The 22,789-nt window shown below is 40.3% G+C and overlaps 1 protein-coding gene across 1 annotated transcript; it reads left to right on the plus strand.

Moving 5' to 3' along the window:
• Nucleotides 1-19,119: 19,119 nt before the first annotated feature.
• On the plus strand, nt 19,120-21,027 carry TCIM (transcriptional and immune response regulator). The gene has a single exon (XM_022571420.2). The coding sequence runs from the start codon at nt 19,236-19,238 to the stop codon at nt 19,554-19,556; it is 321 nt and encodes a 106-aa protein (XP_022427128.1). The 5' UTR covers nt 19,120-19,235; the 3' UTR covers nt 19,557-21,027.
• Nucleotides 21,028-22,789: the final 1,762 nt, after the last annotated feature.

Here is a 22,789-nt window from a genome sequence, read left to right on the forward strand (position 1 = left end):
GAAAAAAAAAGCTTGGCAGTAGCTGTACAGCTACCGCAATAATACATTACATGTACACTCAACCTCCTTTCAGAAGTTAATTGAGATGGCCTACAAAATTAAATATTAAATAATTAAAATAATGATCAAATTTTTTTTAAAAAAACAATAAAGAAGGGAAGCAGTTATGAAGAAAACACTGAGCAAAGACAATTACAAAAACTGAACACCACAATGTAACTCTGAGCTTCCTGCAACTAAAGCAAAAGTTGAAAATACATAAAAACAAATCCTTCATTATCTTATTAATGGAGAGAAAACATTGTATTAGGAGATCCTACTTCCTCTTGGAGTTTGATGTCCTAATAAAAAGTGCATTGTGTGAATGAATTTATCTATAAAACAGAAACAGACTCACAGACATAGAGAACAGACTTGTGGTTGCCAAGGGGGGGGGGGAGGGAGAGGGACAGACTGGGAGTTTGGGGTTAGTAGATGCAAACTATTATATACAGAATGGATAAACAACAAGGTCCTACTGTACAGCACAGAGAACTGTATCCAATCGCCTGGGATAAACCATAGTGGAAAAGAATATAAAAAAAGAATGTATACATGTGTATAACTGAGCCACTCTGTCGTACAACAGAAATTAGCGCAACATTGTATCTCAACTTATGCTTCAATTAAAAAAAAAAGTGCATCGTGTGAATCATTACAGGAACCAGATTTAAATCCATGTGTGTCCGCCTATTGCCTTCAGCTATATGGGCAGGGCACAATCACCTTCCGTTCAAGCGCTGTTTTAATGGAAGGTGGAAGGGACACAGGGGCCCTTACTCTCCAAAGGTGTGGCGTGCCAGTGTGATGGCATCTCACACACCTCACCTCTGTCTGAGGACTTACCTTGTGTGCTGGGGCAGCAGCTGGGTCTGCATCTCCTCCAGCTCCTCTGGTTTCTGCTGGATCTTGTTTCAGCTTCAAGTCCTAATTTGAGTGTGTGTGTGTAGTTCTGTGGCAAAGGACAATAGTTTTAGTCACAGGTCACTGGTGTCATCAAAGTCAGAAGTGGTAAGAGAGGTGGGTTGGAGTTTATCGTTCTGGATTTGTCCCTACAGGTTCCAGTGTGCCCTCACCCTTCCCCAGTTCACTTCTGGTTTTATTTCCTGACTGTGGGTCTTACTGACCCATGGGGACATTATTCCCACCACTAGAGTCAGAGAAAAGTCTTCTGTAGACTTCTTCACGTGCTTCCATAAATAAATAAGGTCTAATTCCCATAATAAATCCCTTAGTCCATATCATTTTTAGTTCTGTTTTGCCTGATCAAACTTTACCTGTTAACTATTTGATGCCTGGAATTGGGGTACTGTCAAAACGGAAGCCTAAAACGTGTGACATTCTCTTCCAGACTATATGGTGGGCAAAATCTAGGATGTTGATGACTATAAGCCTTAAAGACAGTGAGAAAATTGTTATTGGCTGCTAAGGAAAAAAAAAATTGTGTTATGTAATGGCAGAAATTTTGACAGCACTATGGTCTATACTAACGTGGAAAATAGAAAGTATACCTAATTAAGTAGAGTGGTTGGCTAAGGGAATTTCTAAGCAGAACTTTGAAAATGCCAATTAATTTCTTTTAGTCACATACGATAAGGTATCAATAGAGAGATAAGCTAAAATAAAGTAGTAGGTCTGTTTGTAAGCAGAATTTTGAAACAATATAAAAGAGTCAGGCCTTGCTGGATTTGAAAATAAAACCAGTTCTGATTTCTACCTTCTCTAGATGGCAAAAGACTCTCAAAGAAAGAAATAGCCTTGGCATAAAGAACAAATCCAGGAGTGTGTCTGTAAGACCCTTTGTTAAACTTCAAAATGATTTAAGGATATGTCTTGTAAACTCTCTCAACTAGACCAAAAGTGTTTCAACCAACAGAAGGGTGTTAGCTCACAGAATCCAGACTCTGAATCCAAGCTGGGGAATTGTGGGCATGGATTTTGTCTAATGCAATAAACCCTAATAAGATTTATAGAAAATCTAGAAAACGCTGTAATATAATTACACTACCCGAAGCATTGTATACTTGGATTAGAAGCAATAGAGACAGGGCTTCAGGAAGCAGGATGAGAAAGCTACTAAAGTGGAAAAAATGAGTCACATCTTATGGCAAAGGAAGGGTGTTCCAGAGTGAAGAGCTCATAGTCCTAAGAGCAGAGCTAAGATGGCCAAAAAAAAAAATCATACCCAAGGAGAATCTAATTAAGAAACTGGTGCTATGTGTCCAGATCAGTTTCAGTATTGCTATGGACCAATGTATGTTGTAGGCCTCCCCTTTCTGTTCTTATTAAATGAGAATGTCTATTTCAGTCATTCTTGCATTAGTTTGCTGGCATGTCATAACAAAGTACCCCACAATGCGTGGCTTAAACAATAGAAATTTATTGTCTCGTGGTGCTGGAAGCTAGAAGTCCAAGATCAAGATGACAGCAGTGTTGGTTTCTTCTGAGAATTGGGAGAAGGGTTTGTTGCAGGGCAATCTCCTTGGCTTATTGATGGCTGTCTTCTCTCTGTTTTTTTTTTTGTTTTTTTTTTTTTTTGCGGTACAGGGGCCTCTCGCTGTTGTGGCCTCTCCCACTGCGGAGCACAGGCTCCGGACGCGCAGGCTCAGCGGCCATGGCTCACCGGCCCAGCCGCTCCGCGGCATGTGGGATCTTCCTGGACCGGGGCACGAACCCGCATCCCCTGCATCGGCAGGCGGACTCTCAACCACTGCGCCACCAGGGAAGCCCTCTCTCTATATGTTCTTCATATTACCTTCCCTCTCTGCATGCCTGTGTCCAAATTTCCCCTTTTTAAAAAAAGAAATTCCAGTTATATTAGATTAAGGGTCCATCCTCCTCCAGTATGACCTCACCTGAACTAATTTTATATGCAATGGCCCTGTTTCCAAATAGGGACCCATTCTGAGGCACTGGTGGTTAGAACATCAACATGAGAATTTACAGGAGACAGGATTCAACCCATCACTATTCTATCCCTGTATCACTGTTGTAGGTTGAGTGCGTACATTGGTGGTGGGGAGGCTAGCTAACATATTTATAGGTTTACAGATTGAGAGGGGATGTTCTTGAGTTACTGTCCAAGAAAACTCCTCTGTACCTGTACTTCATTTGGATGGAGAGACCCTGGACTTCGTGATGATACTGTAATTGGATCAAATTTTAGAGGTCTTGGAAGAAGTCTAAGTGTATTTTGCATGTGACTGTTACCTAGAAGAGCCACGACAGACTCTCTCATCCCATTCAGTCTTCTGGAATGTGACCTTGCCACTCCTCCACTGAAAGGTGGAGAGAAGCTAGGAATAAGAAAGTTTTAGTTTCAAATCCAGCAGGACCTGACTTCTTTATATTTTTCCAAAATCCTTCTTAAAAACAGACACACAACTTTATTTCAGCTTCTCATTTTCTTGAATTCTCCTTCCCTTGAATCTGTGCTCATCTTAGTGACTCACTTAGCTGGGAGAATGCGGGAGAAATGACATTTTAACTCACAAGCAGCCTTGCAGTTTCTGTCTGGATCTCTTAGAGCATTTGGAATACTTTCTCTTGGAAAGGAGTTGCTGTGGTGTGAAAAACTCAGGGAAAGACCGAGTTCCAAAGACATGGACACAAAGGTTTATGGACAGCAATCTTTACAGAAGCATCATTTATAAATTAGCAATAGGTTAAATTTTCAGCAATAAACTGCTCGTTAATTTATAGCATATTTATGTCATTAAATGTTGGGCAAATTTTTAAGTCATATTCACAAACACAAAAAATTCACATAGAATGTGAATTAAAGAAATCAATATTTATATAGACTTCAAAGAAAGCAGGATACAAAAGCTGTATATTATATACCATGTGTCCTTAATTTTGTGAGAAACACAGCCGTATTTCTGTGCATATATTTTTTTTATAAATATGTACACACAAAACCAACTGGAGGAAAATAAACTAACATATTAATAGTTGTTACCTGAGGCTGGTAAGACTGGGACCGGTTTACATTTTTGGTATTCTATTTTTTTGTATTTTCTATATCATTGTTATAAACTTCTATTACTTTGATGATGATCTTTAAAAGAAAACAAATGCCATGAAAAACAATATGTCATGCTCAGAAAATAGGGTTCTTTGCCTGTGATTATGTGGTCCATTGCGATTGAAATCAGAGGGTTCTGGGTCTTGAAGCCTGAACTTTGCCCACTGGAACAAACTTGATTTTTCTACATTAGGACTCATCTATGATACTCGACACATCTGCAAGGCTTTATACTTAGGAAACAGAAAGTGATGTCAGAACAAAATTAAGCAGATCACATGATGAATTAGAGCATGAACTGCCATACTCAATGCAGCCAAACCTAAACTCATTCAAAAATGAACTTATTTTTGCCAAGTGATGGAAAAACTCATAGTTGTTTGGGGCTCTCCTGTTTCAGTTCTTAAGCGCTGGGGACAGCTAAAAGTAAATTAATTGTATTTTCTCACCTGATACATTTGATATATTTAATTCAATTTGTTTTTTCAATTTTTTATTAATTATTTTTATTGTTTCAAATTCAGACCTTTGCTGCAGGAATCACATTGATACGTATTACATATCTCTTAACTGATACAAAATCATATCTTTATAACACTCTATCTCTCTGGGAGTTTGAATAAGTGGAACAGAATTTGAGTTCAGTGTTCAAAGAATTAGATTTATTAAATGAAGCATTGGAAAAATATTCTGCATTTGAGATAACCTGGCCTTCAGTGAAGAAAGAGCTTTATAATAAAGGCTTTTGTTCAGAGATTATCTGAGCATAGCTCTATTACTGCACTCACAAAGTTTATCTGTTCATTCAACAGGTATTGATACAGCCCTATTACACACAGACGATCCTCTAGGTGTTCAGTGAACCACATGGATACATTTTTGTGCTTTCAAATATCCATATATCACACATACATATAGATATAAATATCAGAAACATTAATAGATGGGTATAAATATTGTAAATGTATCTATTAGTTACATATATAATAAAATAATGGTAATTTTAGAGAGTGATGGTCTATGAGCTAGAGAGTTAGTTGGGGCAAACTGTTTTTTTTTTTTTTTGCCATACGCGGGCCTCTCACTGTTGTGCCCTCTCCCGTTGCGGAGCACAGGCTCCAGATGCTCAGGCTCAGCGGCCATGGATCACGGGCCCAGCCACTCGGCGGCATGTGGGATCTTCCCGGACCGGGGCACGAACCCGTGTCCCCTGCATCAGCAGGCGGACTCTCAACCACTGCGCCACCAGGGAAGCCCGGGGCAAACTTGATTGATTTCTGTATTAATTTCCAGGATTGCTGTACAAATGATCACAAAATGAGTTATATAAAACAACAGAAATTTATTCTTCCATGGTTCTGGGGGATAGAAGTCTGAAATCAAGGTGTTGGGGAGGCCACCCTATCTCTGCAAACTCTAGGGGAGCTATGTTTCCTTGCCTCTTCTAGCTTCTGGTAGGTGCAAGCAATCCCTGGCATTCTTTGGCTCATTAGATGCATCACTCCAATCTCTTATTGGCCAAGAGAGAAGAGAGGGAAGGGCTCTGTGTTGGAGAAGACGTATGAATGGAGTAAAGAAGAAGGAGAGCCGTGCCCCAGATGGAACTGCAACGGTGACAGTATCCACCCCAGGCTGTCCTTCTTCACATGGCCTTCTTCCCTGTGTGTCTGTGTCCAAATTTTTCCCTTTCTTATAAGGATACCATCAATGGATTAGGGCCCAGTCAAATCCAGTATAACTTCATCTTAACTTGATTATATTTGTAATGATTCTATTTTTAAATCACAGGTCACATTCACAGGCACTGGGGGTTAGGATTTTAACATGTCTTTATGGGAGACACAATTCAATCCATAATAAATGCTAAGAGAGGGCCCCTATGGAAGAGGACATTAGAAATAGAATCTGACTGATGAGAAAAAGGAAGGCACCTGACAATCTGGGAGGAAGAAATGGTTTTAGGCAAAGGGCAGTATAAAGTCCTAGAGCTGGATCACTCCTGAGAGAGACAGAGAGACAGAGACAGGGAGAGAATCTAAGACCATATATGTGAGCAGGAACCATATCAGAGGGAGCTTTGTAACTCACATAAGGAGTTCAGGTTTTAGTCTATTCAGTGTGAAGCTACTGAAGTGTTTTATCCACAGAAAAATTAAGATGAGATCTATGCTTTCAAGGAAACATTCTAGATGTTATGCATGAGAATAGTAAAGACACTTTTGCGGTAATCCAGGAGAAAAATGATGGTGGCATGGAAGCTGGTGGTCCAGTAGAGTTAATGAGATTCACTCTGAGAAGCCGGTCTACCAGAAGTCACTGAATTGGACATGAGGTGGGAGAGAGGAAACAGGTGGAGGGAAGGACAGCCTGGGGTGGATACTGTCACCGTTGCAGTTCCATCTGAGGCACGGCTCTCCTTCTTCTTTACTCCATTCATACGTCTTCTCCAACACAGAGCCCTCCCCTCTCTTCTCTCTTGGCTCTAACGTGGCTGCCAAATTATTGACACGCATAAGCTGCTCTTTCAAATGTCAGAACAAATGCAGGGGGGTTGTGAAAAAGCAGAGACCTAGAGTCACACGGACCTGGGACAACCCTTCCATCTCAGCTGCCCAGTGTTCTGTGTGATACTTTGCTTCCCGAAGCCTTAATCCTCAAGGGTTCAATGAGTGTCTGGGAGGATGATTTTAGATTTTGTATTTACTGATAGATGATAGATGACAGAGAGATGGACGATAGATAGATGAATATAGATATAGATGTAAATATATAGATACTGTGGGTCAAGCACACCATGAATGTACGTTTAGGAAAAAAGTGGGGGAAGAGACAGAAGCCAGGACCAAGGCAACATGGTGGATGCAGTAGTTTGGTGGAAAGGTTCTCTGTGGTTTTGGATTCAGATAGATCCAAACAAGAAACGAGACCCTGTGCCTTCACTTATTAAATAAACCTCACTTTCCACTTTACCCGCTCTAACAGGACTCTGGTGACAATTTGCAAAGTGTATGAAAGGTGCCTGGAACGGGAGAAACGCCTGAAATATTACTTCCCTTCCCTCTTTGCTCTGCCCAGAGCCCTGCCCGCCAGAACCCTGGTGAGTCCAGGTCATCATCTAGTGTTAAATTCAAGACAGTAATTTTTCAAACTTTAACTTTTCTCTGAATTTTTCTAATAAAGAAACAAATTTCCCCTCTCCCACCACTATTGTGATAAGTTAACACAGAGCAATGTCCAGGGGTATAGGGACAAAGTTAGGAGAACTTCCAATTTCCTAATTCAAATGATAACAGGGGGTCTGAACCAGAGGCAGGAGGCTGTCAGTCAGATGTCTTGTGGTCCCTTGCAGTTCAGGGAGTCTCTGCAAAGCTGAGTCCTGGTTCCAGTACAGCCGCGCAAGACTCCGAGAAAGAGCAAGCTTTCAGACAGGGGTGAATTGAGCCTGGGACCCAGTACTCTGCCTTACTTCTCTTTTCTAAAAGACTTTGCAGCCCCTCTCAGCTCTAAAACGCGATGATGTATCTGCTTTTAGTGTAAGGGGTCCAATGCTAAGGCCATTCTCAAAATCCGGTTACATAGATGCATCTAACGTCTTACACGGTTTTCCCGGCTTCTAGGCAAGCTGACAACTGAACTAAATTCAAGATTTAGGCAGCCTTCCATGATTCTTTTTTTTTTTTAAGTGTCATCTTGTATCAGTGACTTCCTGCCAGGAGTTCAAAGAGGAAGGAAGGTGAGGATGCCAGTACAGCCAGATTCCTTTTCGCACAGGCTCTGCGAGGGACCCCAGGGGTTTGGGAGTCAGAGCGGAGCACAAAGGGCCAGTGAGCTGTAACCTCACAGCTGCTGGGGGTGCAGCCTCTGGCCTTCTTCCCTGCTTCTTCCTGGATGAGGAACCAGGGGACAAGCTAGCCAAGAGCTGCAGTCCCCTCTGGGACACCGAACCTGATTAGACCAGAGGAAAGTCTGGGAACACGGTGTCCTGAAGTGCTTTAAGGTTAGGCAAACAAAAGGCTGGAGGGATCTGGGAACTGGAGAGAGACCCACCGTGGTTCAAGCGTGCAAAACTCACCACGGAGTTTGCACCTTTGTATTAAAAGTCAAAAATAAGTAAGCAGCATGCTGGACACTCAGTATTATCTACTTTGTGATTTACTGAGAGCTACCAGGGGTCAGGTGTACAGTCCTATAAGGATACTAGTCAAGCAGCTGAGGAGAAACTGAGCAGGAAGGAGAGATGGCCGTGTGTCACGGACTCATTGACTCCAGGGGGGTCTACGTGACATTGGGAGGGAAATAAGGTGTAAATGCAAATACCCTCTCTAAAGAGTACCACAGAATCAGTGTAGAGCACTGATTCTCAATCCTCTTGCAGAGTAAGTTTGAATGCAAGGGAAATCATTTGTTACCCGGAAAGAAACAGGAAGAGGAGTCCTAGACGTTTAAGACAAAAGGTCCACTACCCCAGTTTCCAGGAGATCAGCCATTGGTTTGTTTTCACCCCTGCCGGGCCACCCAAAACAGCTGTGTCCCTCAGAAAATTGCCTCCCTGCCTGAGCCCCATCTGTGCGATGGCACAGTGGTGCCATTCTGGCCACAAAATATGTAAGATACTACGGACCCCGTGGCTCTGCCGGCATGTCAGTTGAACTCACTTTTATCACTAGTAGAAATATTTAATGCACTTTAGAACTTAGAACATAATTAACTAGAAATAATGTTTGACAAGATTTGAGAGCACGTGTAGAACACTATACCTTGAAAAACAAAAAGACAAAAGACAACATATTAAGTTGATGTCAGGGATTTTTTAAAAGAAGACTAATTATAGGAAAGTTAATACACTCTAAGGGGTTCAGTAAATATTTAGTTACTCTTGTTCAGTGACCTTGGACCAATTCCTTAATGTTCTAAACAAAAACCAACTAAGTTCAGGGACCATGATCTCTTTCTTCTGCTTCTGAGTCATAAAATCCATCATAAATTCTTACTGAGTGTTAGTCTTTGCATGAGCCTGGAACACATGTGACTACATTAAATGCTGCTTTCCCATCCTTTCCAGGCTGTCTGAAAACTTAGATTTGACATGCCGAAATAGAAAGGTAAATTTATCTCCAGAGATACAAGTTTGGATTGTATAGCAGTTGTGCAATTTTTCCAGCATTTTAGGGACTCTCATATTCATGTGTCAGCAAGTAGTAAACTAGAAGAGGGTCAGTTTTTCACTTTATGCATTTGAAAACGGGTCCCTGTTGAGGGTCTTGGGAGTCTGTTGGGATCTACTTTGTTACCTTTCACCCAAGGCTATTTTTCTTTGTTTGTTTTTATCGGAGTATAGTTGATTTACAATGCTGTGCTAGTTTCAGGTGTACAGCAAAGTGAATCAGTTATGCCTATACATCTATCCACTCTTTTTTAGATTCTTTTCCCATATAGGTCATTACAGAGTATTGAGTAGAGTTTCCTGTGCTATACAGTAGGTCCTTATCAGTTATCTATTTTATATATAGTAGTGTATATATGTCAATCCTAATCTCCCAATTTATCCCTCCCCAACCCAAGGCTATTCTTGACCTCCCACACCCAACATCACCATCCTTATCCCCTATCATGGCACCCTTTTTACTACCTTGGTCCTCCAGTTCTTATCTCATTATCTCTGTAAAATGGAAGAGGGAACACCTTGGGATGTTTGGAGGAATGGCAAGCAGGACTAATAAGCATATATATTATTTGTCTCTTTCGGGCATCGCAAACAGGATGGGAGGCTTTTGAAATAAAATAAATAGATATTTTATTGGCTAAATGAGCAAAGGATTGAATGTATGATTGCCCTTGTGGTCTAAACTACTGAGATATTTTTATGTGGTTCTACTACCTAGTTCTAGAGACATGTTAAAAAACAATTATTCCCCGAATGATTATAGTGATGGCAGCTGTACTGGACTGTCTACAATTTCAGGGTGGTTATGTTGAAGCCTTTCGTGTACACAAGTGTCAAAAACAACAGCACAGCAACAAAGCAACAACTAGTTACGTAAAAGTTTATTGAAGCAAAGGGTCACGATTTCCTCTGCCCAGCATCAAAAGAGTCATTAAAATTGTCTAGTCCAGTGGTTTTCAAACCACAGGTTGTGACTCATTAGTGAGTTTGAAGTCAGTTTAATGGGTTGTAACCAGCCATTTTTTAACGACCAGAGGATACAATAAAAATAGAATGAAATACATAGTGCATAAAGCTGGTAAGTTTAACTGTCTTTTTGAAATTTGTGCTTCAGCTATGCATGTACATTATTTATACATACATGAAACATATATATGTTCTTATATAGAATGACTGAAACAAAAATGTTACACACTTTCTTATGTGTGTATAACCTGATGACACATGCTGTGGATCATCGGCAACAAATAGAATAAATAAAAATAAGCACCGGTCTAGTCTCACTACTTACATGTCTCTATGGGATACCTACCTAGTGGTCATCCTGACTGTACTTGAACGTTCTCACTGTTTATTCTCTCATTGAGTAAATGCCTTTAATTGTGCTGAGTCAAAATATGTCTTTCTGGAGCTCACCTATTGCATTGGCCATATTTATACCACCAGGCACTTTTCAGATAAGCCTAATTTTTCTTCCATTTAATAACCTTTCAATATTTAAACAGAGATATGTTGTCCTTGCTAAGAGTTTGCTTCACCTTATGAAGAATTCCAAGAGTCCAGTTGTCCCTCAGCGGCTTGGAGAAGCTTCGGGACCGGATTTCTCCAGGGCCCTCAGAAGTTTGGGCTGCCTATAGCTCTTGGAAAGTCAGACAGAATTAGTAGATCAGTCTGAGGAGAGAGGAGCCAGGTGTGACAGTAATCTGCTCAGGAGAAGGGCCTTCAGAAGTGGCCACGTGTATGGTTTGCGACACTACTTGCGAAATCTGGGAGGCACATGCCAGGAGTTCTTTCTCTGCGGAGTCCCACTTTGAGAGGCACGCACTGAAGGAGAGGGAGTGGCAAGTGGGAGGAGATGGTGCATAAAGATTTTTTTAGCTTTAGTCATAGATTATAGAAACACACACTACTATAAATACATATAAATATCTCATGCCCACTTCCTGAGAAAAACATGTTAGTTTATGTTCACAACTGTTTCCTTTGAAAGAAGCTATTAATAAAAGGAGCTCAATATCTGAATCTGAGCAGCTAATTAAAACGTTAAAAAAGAAAAGCTTATCTTCAGTTCCTTTTTTAGGAGATGTTGCAAATATAGACTGTGGCTTAAGCAAAGACAGCTGTTTCATTTCACATGCAAAGGCACCATTTAAAAAGCAGCACTTTAAAAAAATGGGCTTGGCTGTAATTCTTTGCAGTAAAGTTGTGGATTTTTTCCCCATATTTTGACTGAAAGCATTTTGGAAAAGCATTTCTCTGTTGTTTTTATTTTTTCTTTTCTCAAAATTTTTATTGCTTCAGAATGTTTAATTAGTTCCTCTCTTCGAGTAAAAGTATGTCAGAATCCAAATTTCTAGAAGAAAACCTGCCATTCGTTCTCATCAGCAATCACTAAAGATTAAAAAGACATTTAATAAAATTTACTGAAATAAAAATGTTTGCTAATGAATTTTTTAAAGGGATCAACCACTACTACAGCAGAAATGGACTAGTATAGATTTTATATAAACATATGGAATATAGTAAATGCCCTCAAAGCAATTACTTAAGGGAATGATTGCCATTTCAGTTGTTAAGTATAGAAAAATGAAGGTTTAAGTGTCCGGTGAAAAGAAGTCACGTGACCATTGACCATTGTTTTCACGTGTTATTCAGCCCTCTCTAGGCCTCAATATTTTCCTTATGTAAAATAATTCTAAAACTATTTATATGAATTCTACTTTGTGCCAGGCATCGTTCTAGATTCTGGGTTTATGCATAAGTAGGATAAAGAAAGCTGCAGTCAATGTTGATTTCTTGACAATGATTACTGAGAAAAAATAAAAATTAAAACCACATTTCAGACTTCTCCTCTGAGCTCTAGATTCACATACTCAGCTATCTTCTTCCAGTTTCCCAGGCATTTCAGATTTACTGTGTGCAGCACTGAACTTGTATTTTCTCCCAAATCCTTTTCACTCTCAACCTTCCCCACCAAGGAGGCCAGGGTTTAACCTGGGAGTAACCCTTGACGCTTAGCCCATCCCCTATTAAAGTCATCACCAAGTCCCTTTGAGTTTATTTCCAAACTACATTTAGAAGAGTCTGTTCACCACCTGAAACCATAATTGTTCTCTTTAGTTGTTGTCTTTGACTACTCAACAAAGTAATTTAAAAAATTAAATTAGAAAAGCGCAGCACTTTCCCTTCCATGCTTATAACCTTTTAAAGACAGTCCATTGCACTTAGGATAAAATATTAAGTCTTCAACACGGTCCTCAACACTTTCCATCTTCCGGCCCCACCTACCAATCTAGCACCATCATCCTCTCCTCTTTGGTTTCTATTTCCCACCTGCGTTGTCTTTGTGTCTGTTTCCCTGTCCTTCAAACTCATTCCCACCCCAGGGCCTTTGCGCAGGATTTCCTTCTGCATCCAAAGCTCCTTGCTGTGCTCCTCTCCTTGTTAATTTCAACATTTATTTCAAGTCTCAGCTTAAATGTCTCTTCTTCAGAAAAGCTTTTCACGCCTTGAACGATTTAAAGGAAGCCTCACCTTGTTTCCTCCTTTATATCACCTGATGTTTTTCATTTTCTAGCACTTACAAATGTTTCTTCATCTACTGATATGTTTACTTATCTGTCTAAAGTCTCTTTTCTTCTCTAGGCCTCATGTTTCACAGACACTGGGATGATGTCCATTTCTCCCAGCCTATTTGTTCCTCAAGCTCGTGGCACACAGTAAGCATTCAATTGTGTGTTTGTGACTGAATCTATAAATCAATGACTAAAGACATGAAGAGAAAACTGAAAGACAGTTGGGATAGAATTTTCAAACTATAAGAGATAAGTAAATAATGAGCCTAAGCAGGAAGCTATGCGATGGTAGCGGAAAAAAACATAGGATTTAAAGACCAAAAAATGAGAGTTCCAGGGCCAGCTCTGTTATTTAATTAGCTCCAGAATTTGGGGAAACTTGCTTAACTTCTGTTATACTCAGTTTTCTCATGTGCAAAATAGGGATAATAATACCAGTGATGTTGTGAAAGTCAAATGAAGTAATATATGTGAAAGCACTTGGTAAATTGCGATGCAGTATGAAATTTTTGTTGTTAAAACAAAAATGTACAGGGATAGCTCAGTGAAAGTTTAAGGTATACATTTCTAGTTGCTGGCTTCTATGCTTTTCATTTTCAGGAGATTGCCAGGGAGAGAAATTGGTACACAAAACAGGATTGAAGTAAATTCTGTATGATTACTTTCATTCACTTCTTCATGTAATAATTCAGTAAGTATTCATTAGATACATTCTATGTACCAGCCTCTACACTTAATATCTTTGGCCCTTTAAAGATATAAATAAAGTTATCATTTTTCATCTGGAAAGGTAAATCTAGAATCTTAGTGATGCAAACAGTAGTGACAAGTAGCCCAGCAAAAGTTCGGGAAAACCTTCCCAAAGAGATTTTGGGGATAAGAAAAAAGTCTGGAAATGAATTCAGCTTTTACAACTTACTTTGGACAGATTGTTTAGCCCAATTCTTTGTTTTTAGTGAAAATGGAGGTCAATAATATCTACTTCCAGTATTGTTATGAAGAATCATTTAGATATTATATGAAGAAAACTAGGTATACACATCACTTAATAAATATTAGTTTTCTTCTTTCCCTTTGTTTTCTCAAATCTTTTCATTAGATACAAAAGTAACCAAGCACACACTTATTACTGGCAAACAGATCTCTCTGTGCGATGAAAAAATACTGGAAAACTGGTACCTGAAAGAAGATACACTAGCCTAGGATCTGCTTCTTAAGTCCTAACCACTGGACTGCCAAGGAATTTGCTAGAAGCTGCTTCTTTTAAACAGCCTTCATCATGTCCTGTCTTTACTGTAGAGAGCAAACATTCTGTAAGGCACCTATATGATACCATCTCGTCCATATGCAATTTGTGACTCCTCGCCAGTGATTTTTTAGAGTGTTGTCCACATCATTCACTGAAAATATTTATACAAAGAAGGGAAAGAACAGGGTGACAGCAGCAAAAGTCTTTCCAAGCACACATGGAGTTACCTTTGGCAAAGGGCATCAGCAAATCACAGCCTTAAGGCTTGTGTCACATTTCTGGTAAACAGAAACGAACACTGTTCCCCTGTGGATGGTCTTGTCCTCTAAACAATTTTGAAATGCCTTAATCTCTCAAATTCATCTGAATGCTTTTAGGCAGTACTCGATGAGGGCTGCTTAGTGTCATGTGGGAACATTATTCACGCTTTTTGAAGAGAGAGCTTGCAGTTGATTTGAGAGCAATTCAGTAGAGTGTTTAAAATCACGGGGCTCTGGAGTCAGGTAGTCAAGGGTTCAAGTTGGGTTCAAGTCATCTTATTACAGCTGAAGGATCTGCAGAGTGAATTCGTTTCCTATTGCCACCGTAACCAATTGCTACAAATTAGTGGCTTAAAACAACACAAATTTACTATCTTACAGTTCAGGAGGCCAGAGGTCTAAAATGGGTCTGTGGCGATATGTTCCTTCTGAAGGATTTACAGGAGGATCTGTTCCTTTGACTTTTCCAGCTTCTAGGGGCTGCCTAGAAGCAACCCTTGGCTGCTTAGCTCACGGCTCCATCCTCCGTCTTCAAAGTCAGCCACACAGCAGCCTCTCCCTCTCTGACTTCTTGTCTCCTTCTTATAAGGGCTCTTATGATTGCATGGGCTGACCATGTAATAATCCAAGATAATCTCCACAACTCAAGATCTTTAATTTACTTACACCTGCAAAATTCCTTTTGCCATATAAGCCCCTTTTGCACTATGAGTTTCCTTTTTGCTTATATTCATAGGTTCTAGGACATCTGGGGAGAGGGGGAGGGTATTCAGCCTACAGCAGGGAGCAAGTTTCCATTGCCTCAGTTGTCCTGTCTGTCACACGAGGATTGCAATAGTTCCTACCGCACAGGGCTGCTGTGAGAATTAAATAGAATCACACACGCTGTTATTTAGTTAAGCACTGCAACACATTAAGTGACCCAGGAGCTTCGGACACATTAAAGAGAAGTGTAGAGCTGATCCTTGCTGTTGGTGGATACAGGCTTTAAATCAGTAACCCCCCAAATAAATGTGTGCTTGAAAATTGTAATAAGTGCTACAAGGGAATAGTAAACGGTACATTGGCAAGGAGGCTTGATCTGGTCTAGAAGCATCAGGGAAGACTTCTCTGAGCAGGTAGCTTTTAGTTGAGATTTTATGAATGAATAGCTGAGATAAAAGGCAGAGAAGAACATTCCAGAAAGTGGAAATATATGTGCAAATGGGCATAGTGCATTCAAGGAACTGGAAAGCAGGGCAGAGAGTGGCAAATTATCATGCGGCAGGAGTAGCCAGGGACCAGAGCAGGTCAGGCTCAGAAAGGTTGTGTTAGGATTTTGGAGGCTTATCCTAAGAAAAATAGCAGGAGTGGTCTGACCAGATTGCTTATTAGACAGTATTGCTCTGGGTGCTGCACAGAGAATGGAGAACAAGAGTGGAAGCAGGAACACCAGGATAGAGGTCTGGCCTTGGTCCAGGTGAGAGAAGATGGGGTGTCATGGACCAGGATCCCGGGGAAGCAGACTCTGAGCTGGCGAGCAGCAGGCAGGTGGTCTGTCACCGAGAGCTCTTGGGATCATTGCCAAGAGATGGGAAAGAGACAAGATTGGGCAGAGCCTAAAGGATGTTCTGAAGTGTAGAAGAGCCCTCAGAATTGGGGTGAGGGGAGTGGGCATTTCCACCCGCGTATTGACCAGTCACTAGATACAGCTGCACCAGGAAGGGGAGGTGCCTCAGGTGACATGACCTCCTTCAGTGGTGACAACCTCCGAAGGCAGCTGACAGCTGAGCATCTGGGGAAAACTTAATGAGAATGCTTGGGTTGTGCATCAGAGCATCCGCCCTGTTGAGGCTTATCTAAAGAGTGGCAGGAAAAACAGAGAGAAACTGGATCGATTTGAGAAATATTTGCAGATAGAATTGACAGAACTTGGTGACATATATAGATGGATAGATAGATAGAGGGGATAAAGAGAATGAGATATTAAAGATTACAGAAGATTATAACTGGGTTTCTGACTTTTACAACTGAACAGATGTTAATGGCATACATGTGTTGCGTAAGTATTCTATAGTTAGTTAAATAAATGAATCTATACTTTAAAGGACAGGGGCAGGTTGGAAATCAAAATTTGGGATTCATTAATGAATAGAGGATAAAAACTGTGAGCCTGCATAAGAGTCACCTCAACAAAGGGCAGATCATGAAAAGGCTGATGAAGCCTTGAGCAATGACAGTTAAGACAGGTTATGTCCATGTCAGTCCCAAACTCCCCGACTATCCCTTCCCTCCACCCTTCCCCCACTGGTAACCATAAATTCATTCTCTAAGTCTGTGAGTCCGTTTCTGTTTTGTAAATAAGTTCATTTGTACCATTTCTTTTTAGATTCCGCATACAAGTGATATCATACGATATTTTATTTCTCTTTCTCTGACTTACTTCACTCAGTATGGCAATCTCTAGGTCCATCCATGTTGCTGCAAAAAGCATTATTTCATTCTTTTTATGGCTGAGTAATATTCCATTGCATATATGTACCACATCTTCTTTATCCACTCATCTGTCGATGGACATTTAGGTTGCTTCCATGTCTTGGCTATTGTAAATAGTGCTGCAATGAACACTGGGGTGCATGTATCTTTTCGAATTATGATTTTCTCCGGATATATGCCCAGGAGTGAGATTGCTGGATCATACAGTAGTTCTATTTTTAGTTTTTTAAGGAACCTCCATCCTGTTCTCCATAGTGGCTGCACCAATTTACATTCCCACCAACAGTGTAGGTGGGTTCCCTTCTCTCCACACCCTCTCCAGCATTTATTGTATGTAGACTTTTTGATGATGGAATAATAACTATTTTTACGTTAGTGAGGCTGCCACAAAGGTGTGCTAGATGTGCCAGGAAATCTCTAGTCGTGGGAAGCGGAACATAGGGTTCTCCATGGAGAAACCAGAACAAGTATCACCTGCCGTGGTTGGCACGTTGAACACCAGCTCACCTAGAAACATCTCTCAAGGAAGCAGCTTTCACGAAGAGTGTGTTCTGGGCTCCAGTCTGTCTGGTTCCCCAGGTTGGGACCGTCTGCAATCCTTTCGACTCCCCTTTCATAATATGCCCAGAATCTGATTTGTTTCCCTACAATCTATTCTCTACTAAGAAGTGACAGTTATTTATTTATTTATTTTTTTAATGATAAGAAAAATCGTGTCATTTCTCAGCTCCAAATTCCCCAAAGGCTACCTATCTCCTACAGAGTAAAAGGGAAATTTGTGAGACAGGGTTGTGAGTACAGGATATTTGTGAGTGCAGGGTTGTACTCAATCTGCCCCTGGCTTTCTTACCCTGAATCCCCTTCTCACTCTTCTCTGGTGACTCTGCTCCAGCCAGGCTGAGCTCCTGGCTGTTTCTCCTACACGCCACACATGCTCTTATGTTCAGGCCTTGGCACTTGCTGTACCCCTGCCTACAACACCCTTCCCCCCAGGTGTCTGTCTACACAGGCTTCTCCCTCAGCTCCCTCAGGTCTTTGCACAAGGTCACATGGGGAAGCTGCCTCTGGACATCCTATGCAAATTCCAACCCTCCCTTGCTTCTCCTGTACAAACTGCCTCATGCATTACCCTGTGACGTCCTTTCCCAGCTGCATGTAAACTCCACAAAGGTAAGGTAGGGATGTTTTGTTTTTTATTTGGTTTAGTGTGGTTTCCTGTTATATTTCCAATGCCTAGAAAAGTTCCAGCTAAAAGTCGACCTTGAATAAATACTGATTGAATAAACGAGTGAATGAATGAATATATGAGAAGAGCCTCTAACTCATTTCTCTAGTGAGGTACCTTGTCTACATGCTCTCCCTTTGTGCACCTTTCTAGATGACTAGATGAGAGGAAAACAAAGGCCAGCCCTGTTTCTGAGAGCACCAGGACCCGGCAGAAGGTCCCTGAAGAGAAGTCTCTGGAGCCCTTTGAAGCTGACATTGAACCTTGGTGGAATGTAAGTGTTCTATACACCAGTGGGGACAGTGGCTGGCTGAATATTGTGGAAGGTAGAAAGAATGAATTTAAATTCTTCCAAAGGAAGTATTGTTCTGACTGTGTCTGACTGATGCCAAAATAAATATGAGAGGAAAAAGTCAACTCATCCCTTTTGAGTGCTATGTACATAAAAGCACCTTTTAACTCTCCCTCCGGCTTTTTTTGACATTGTTGTTGATATATACACAAGCCTAAGGAGACACTGTCTATTGCTATGATTATTATTAAACGAAAATTTTATTCAGCAATTGCAGGTCTGCTCTTGGACGCAGGCTCTGAATGGTCACGGACTCAGGCTGTGTCACATCAGCGTTTTGTAGTGTCTGACCCCCCTTCTACAGCAGACATACTCCAAATCAATGTCCTTGATGCTTAAGCTGTCTCTCAATAGCTTCGGGGTTGCCCTGGCTAGAGATGTCCACAGGCCGCTGGTGTGGGCTGCCAAATGTTGGGACTGCACTTTAATAACTTCCCTGGGAATTAAAACTTTCTGGTGGCTGGCAGAACCCTTTGCTTTGGTTGTTGTCTGGAAAGATTTGAGGGTCTAAGCCACCTTATTTGTCTCTTATCTTTGTGCTGTCCTGGTTTCAGCTTTTTTTTTTTTTTTTTCCTGTAGAAGGGTCCGAGTCTACAATTCTATGGCCACAGATGTGGTAAAGAGAAATACCCCCCTTTCCTGCCCCATCACTGAACACAGCTTTTAGTAACATTTAGCACAAGAACAGGATATTGGCAACTCAACTGTTAAACCTCTCTGTGATTATGCTTCCTTGAGATCACTCTGATGTCACCAGTGTAATCTGAGCCTGAAGCTTTTGTTCACACTTTAAATAGCAGTCCCGGAATGATTTTGCTACAGACTCTCTGGAGAGCCCGGGAGCTGAATTCCCGAAGATTCACACATCGATGAAAGCCAAGCCAAGCCACCCGGCCAGAAGCATGTCCACCTCATTGCGAGTAAGCCCGTCCATCCACGGCTACCACTTCGACACAGCCTCACGTAAGAAAGCCGTGGGCAACATCTTTGAAAACATAGACCAAGAAGCATTACAGAGGCTCTTCAAAAACTCTGGGGACAAGAAAGCAGAGGAGAGAGCTAAGATCATTTTTGCCATAGATCAAGATTTGGAGGAGAAAACACGAGCCCTGATGGCTCTGAAGAAGAGGACGAAAGACAAGCTTTTCCAATTTCTGAAACTGCGGAAATATTCCATCAAAGTTCACTGAGGACCAGAGGATGGATAAGGACATTAGCCAAGACCGGACATTTAAAGACCAAGCCAGTCTATGAAACCTAGCGCGCACAGCATCTTGTTGCTGCCTTGTAAGTTTCTCTTCCATAGGAACAGAACGAACTTGTTACAAAGACTCCAACTAATTTCACGCCTGTGCTGTCAGAGTGGAGAAGGAAATGCTTTCAGCAAGGACTGGAAAACTCCCCCTGCGGGAAAAGGACCGATGCTGATGTCAGGGGCGAGTCTGGACAGACATAATGAGAACTGAAACTGTAGATAACAGAAGTCTGGGGAAGAATGGAGGCCAGGGTCTCCCTGTCAGGCCCTAGGACTTAAACTCAACCTGAACTTTTTTTCCTTAACCAAACTGGGTAGGGGGAGGGAAATGGGGAACAGGAGAGAGAATTCCATGCTGCAATTGTTTACTGAATTTTTTATTTGAATGTTCAAAGTGTTGCCAAGCTTCAATGTTGTCTATTGGTAGATTTTTTTTTTTTTAGAGATCAGTAATTGATTATTTATTTGCATTTATTACAATGCCTTAAAAAGTGCACCACATGGGTGTAAGTACAAATTCAAGGAACTGCATTATTTTCGGCAGCTCAGTGAAACCGTGCGCCACCTTCTGGTTTGTAAGGGGTTTTTACTCATTTCAAACTGCTTGCCCAAAAGTTAAAATAATAGGGTCCTTCATAAATCCGAAGTACTGTGAACAAATTTTATAGTTTTTTAAAATCTTCTAACTAATGCTAAAATATAATCTAAATTTCTTACCGTTACTGCAATAAGCATTAGGAAGTGAATATGATACACTTAATAGTTTATAAAGATGCTATGGTTTCTATAATTTATTATTCATGACAAATGATATGCAACCTTAATAAATTATTATAAACTTAGCTGCTCTTGGTGTGTGATGATTGGTCTCAAAGGAAAAGTAAGATGGTAATTTTTATTATTATAAACTTTCATAAGCTTTTCTAAGGATTTTACTCTAAGAGTAAGAGGTGCTTTTAAAGTAGCTTTGCATTGCCACCTTATTCAAAGCAAATTCTTACATCAGGTATCTAGGAAGTTTCTCTGTCCCGACTTTAAAGTATAAGATACAGGCATAGAATTCATACAGTGGCTCATCAGTATTGTTGTTTATGTATCCATACAGGGTGAGTTTCAAAAGGTTTTTCTCTCCATATTTTTGACATTTTTCCTCTGTGGCTATGGTAGCTGTGTACATTTATTTCTCCCAAAACAATATATCTGAGGGTCAGAGTCTGAATTACGATCAAGATTTTGTGGCTTATCAATGTTTATTTAATATAAACCAATATGGGAATAACATTGCAGTCTCTTTGCTTATTTCCTCATAAAATTATAATAAAATATTTCTAAGAAGGTATATAGCAATGCCTGCTGCACTTTCCTAGCAGAAATAAATTTTAAAATTTCCCTAGAAATTAAGTGTTTCAGAAGCATCTACAAAGGTTTTTGAAACTGCTGATCATAGTAAAACAAAAGTGAAAGATCTGAAATCTTTGGGGAGGGTTATAAGTCAGTTTTTAAATAACATATTTTTTAAAAAAGAAATTAAGTAGTCAAGTCGGTTTTCAAATGTTAATTGATTCATTTACTGAAGATAATATAAATCATTCCATTTAAAAAGGATTTTTTTTACATGACAGCATCCATAAAAAACACGGATCAATATGCAAAATTGTGTGTGTGTGCATTTTTCCTGGAGGAGTATTTCTAATTTCCATCAGATTTGCAAAGACATCCATGAAAGCAAAATCAGTTAAGAACAAAAAAGAAGGAGTTCTGACAGGTGGAAGGCTTGGCTAGTGATGGTATTTGGGGATCATCAAAGTGAAGGCTTTGGAAATGAATAAGCTTCCTACCTCTCATAGGGCCTGTCAGTGACACATTTTCTCTGTCCATCTAGGGTGTCCCAAAGACAGTGATAAACTGCTTGGGAAGGAAATTTAGTAAGTTACTCCCCCAGAGAAGTTATCAGACTCCACAATCTCCGTGAACATGTTCAACTTACCTTCCACTCCAAGAATTTAAACACATCTCAGATGCTGAACGTCATTCAAAGGTTGAGTTTATCATACGTACTCATAACTACATTCTCTGCCTCTGTTGTTTTCAATAGAGTACAATGCGTATCTTACCCACTTTTCACATCACTGTGTATTAACTTAGTTTTCTTGCAGGATATTATTATTATTTTCTGACTGCAGGACCATAACATGGGGAACAAATTAAAAAGCAGTTGGGATATGATCCACAATGGTGTGGAGAATAATAATTCTTTCTGTAGACTGTTACACAAGCGTGGCATCCTTCTCCTTCATGGAGAACAGAAGTTGGAATCAATGCACAAGGATGATTTTTAACTTCGTGATATTTTTATTATTTAATGTGAGGTGAAAGGATCCATCATTAGAACAGGTAGGATTAGTTCTGTTCAGAAATCCTTCAACGGCACAAGGACGACTGAATATATCTCAAGACATCTCATTATAATAGAAGAAATAAAAGCAACAAAGGTGAAATAGCTCATTAATATTTTTCTATCATCAGGATCATAATAACAACAACTAACTTTCACTAGTGCTTACTATTCACCAGACAATTTTCTAAGTGGTTTTCTTGTGTGTGTATTAAATCACTTCATTAGTACCGTGATATAAAAGCATGCGTGTGCATGCATGTGCCTATGTATGTATAGTAATGAAACTGAAGCACAGAGAGGTGCAGTAAATTTCCCAATAACACACAGCTAATGAAGGCAGGAATCAAACCCAGAAAGCCTTCATTCCGAACCACTAGGTTAGACTGCTCCTCTAGGAGGAACTAAATTTCTCTTTTATCCTTTGAAGTGACAATTACTTATATGCTAGTAAGAAAGACAGGAAAACAAGCCCTCTGATAAATCATTTTTATCTGATCTGTGTCTATTTGTCTATTTATTTGGCATTTGCACTTCATGCGGAAAGCTTCTCAATCATTTTAATTGTATCAAAGATTTCTCAGATATAACCTTTCTAGTCTGCAGTTAAAATAACACCTGGGTTAGCACCTTGGAACAAAAGATCACATCTAAGTTCTCTTCTGAGTCAACAGTCAAGGCTTTGGGTCTGGGTTTGCTCACTGGGGGAAGTTAGAAACTGTGGATTCATGGTTTTATTCACTCAGTATAAACCTTCTCAGCTCCCAGCCCTG

Source organism: Delphinapterus leucas, chromosome 21 (genome assembly GCF_059928025.1).
Source record: "Delphinapterus leucas isolate spDelLeu-1000000601 "Yukka" chromosome 21, BTC_Dleu_Yukka2, whole genome shotgun sequence".
Taxonomy (NCBI): Eukaryota; Metazoa; Chordata; class Mammalia; order Artiodactyla; family Monodontidae; genus Delphinapterus; species Delphinapterus leucas.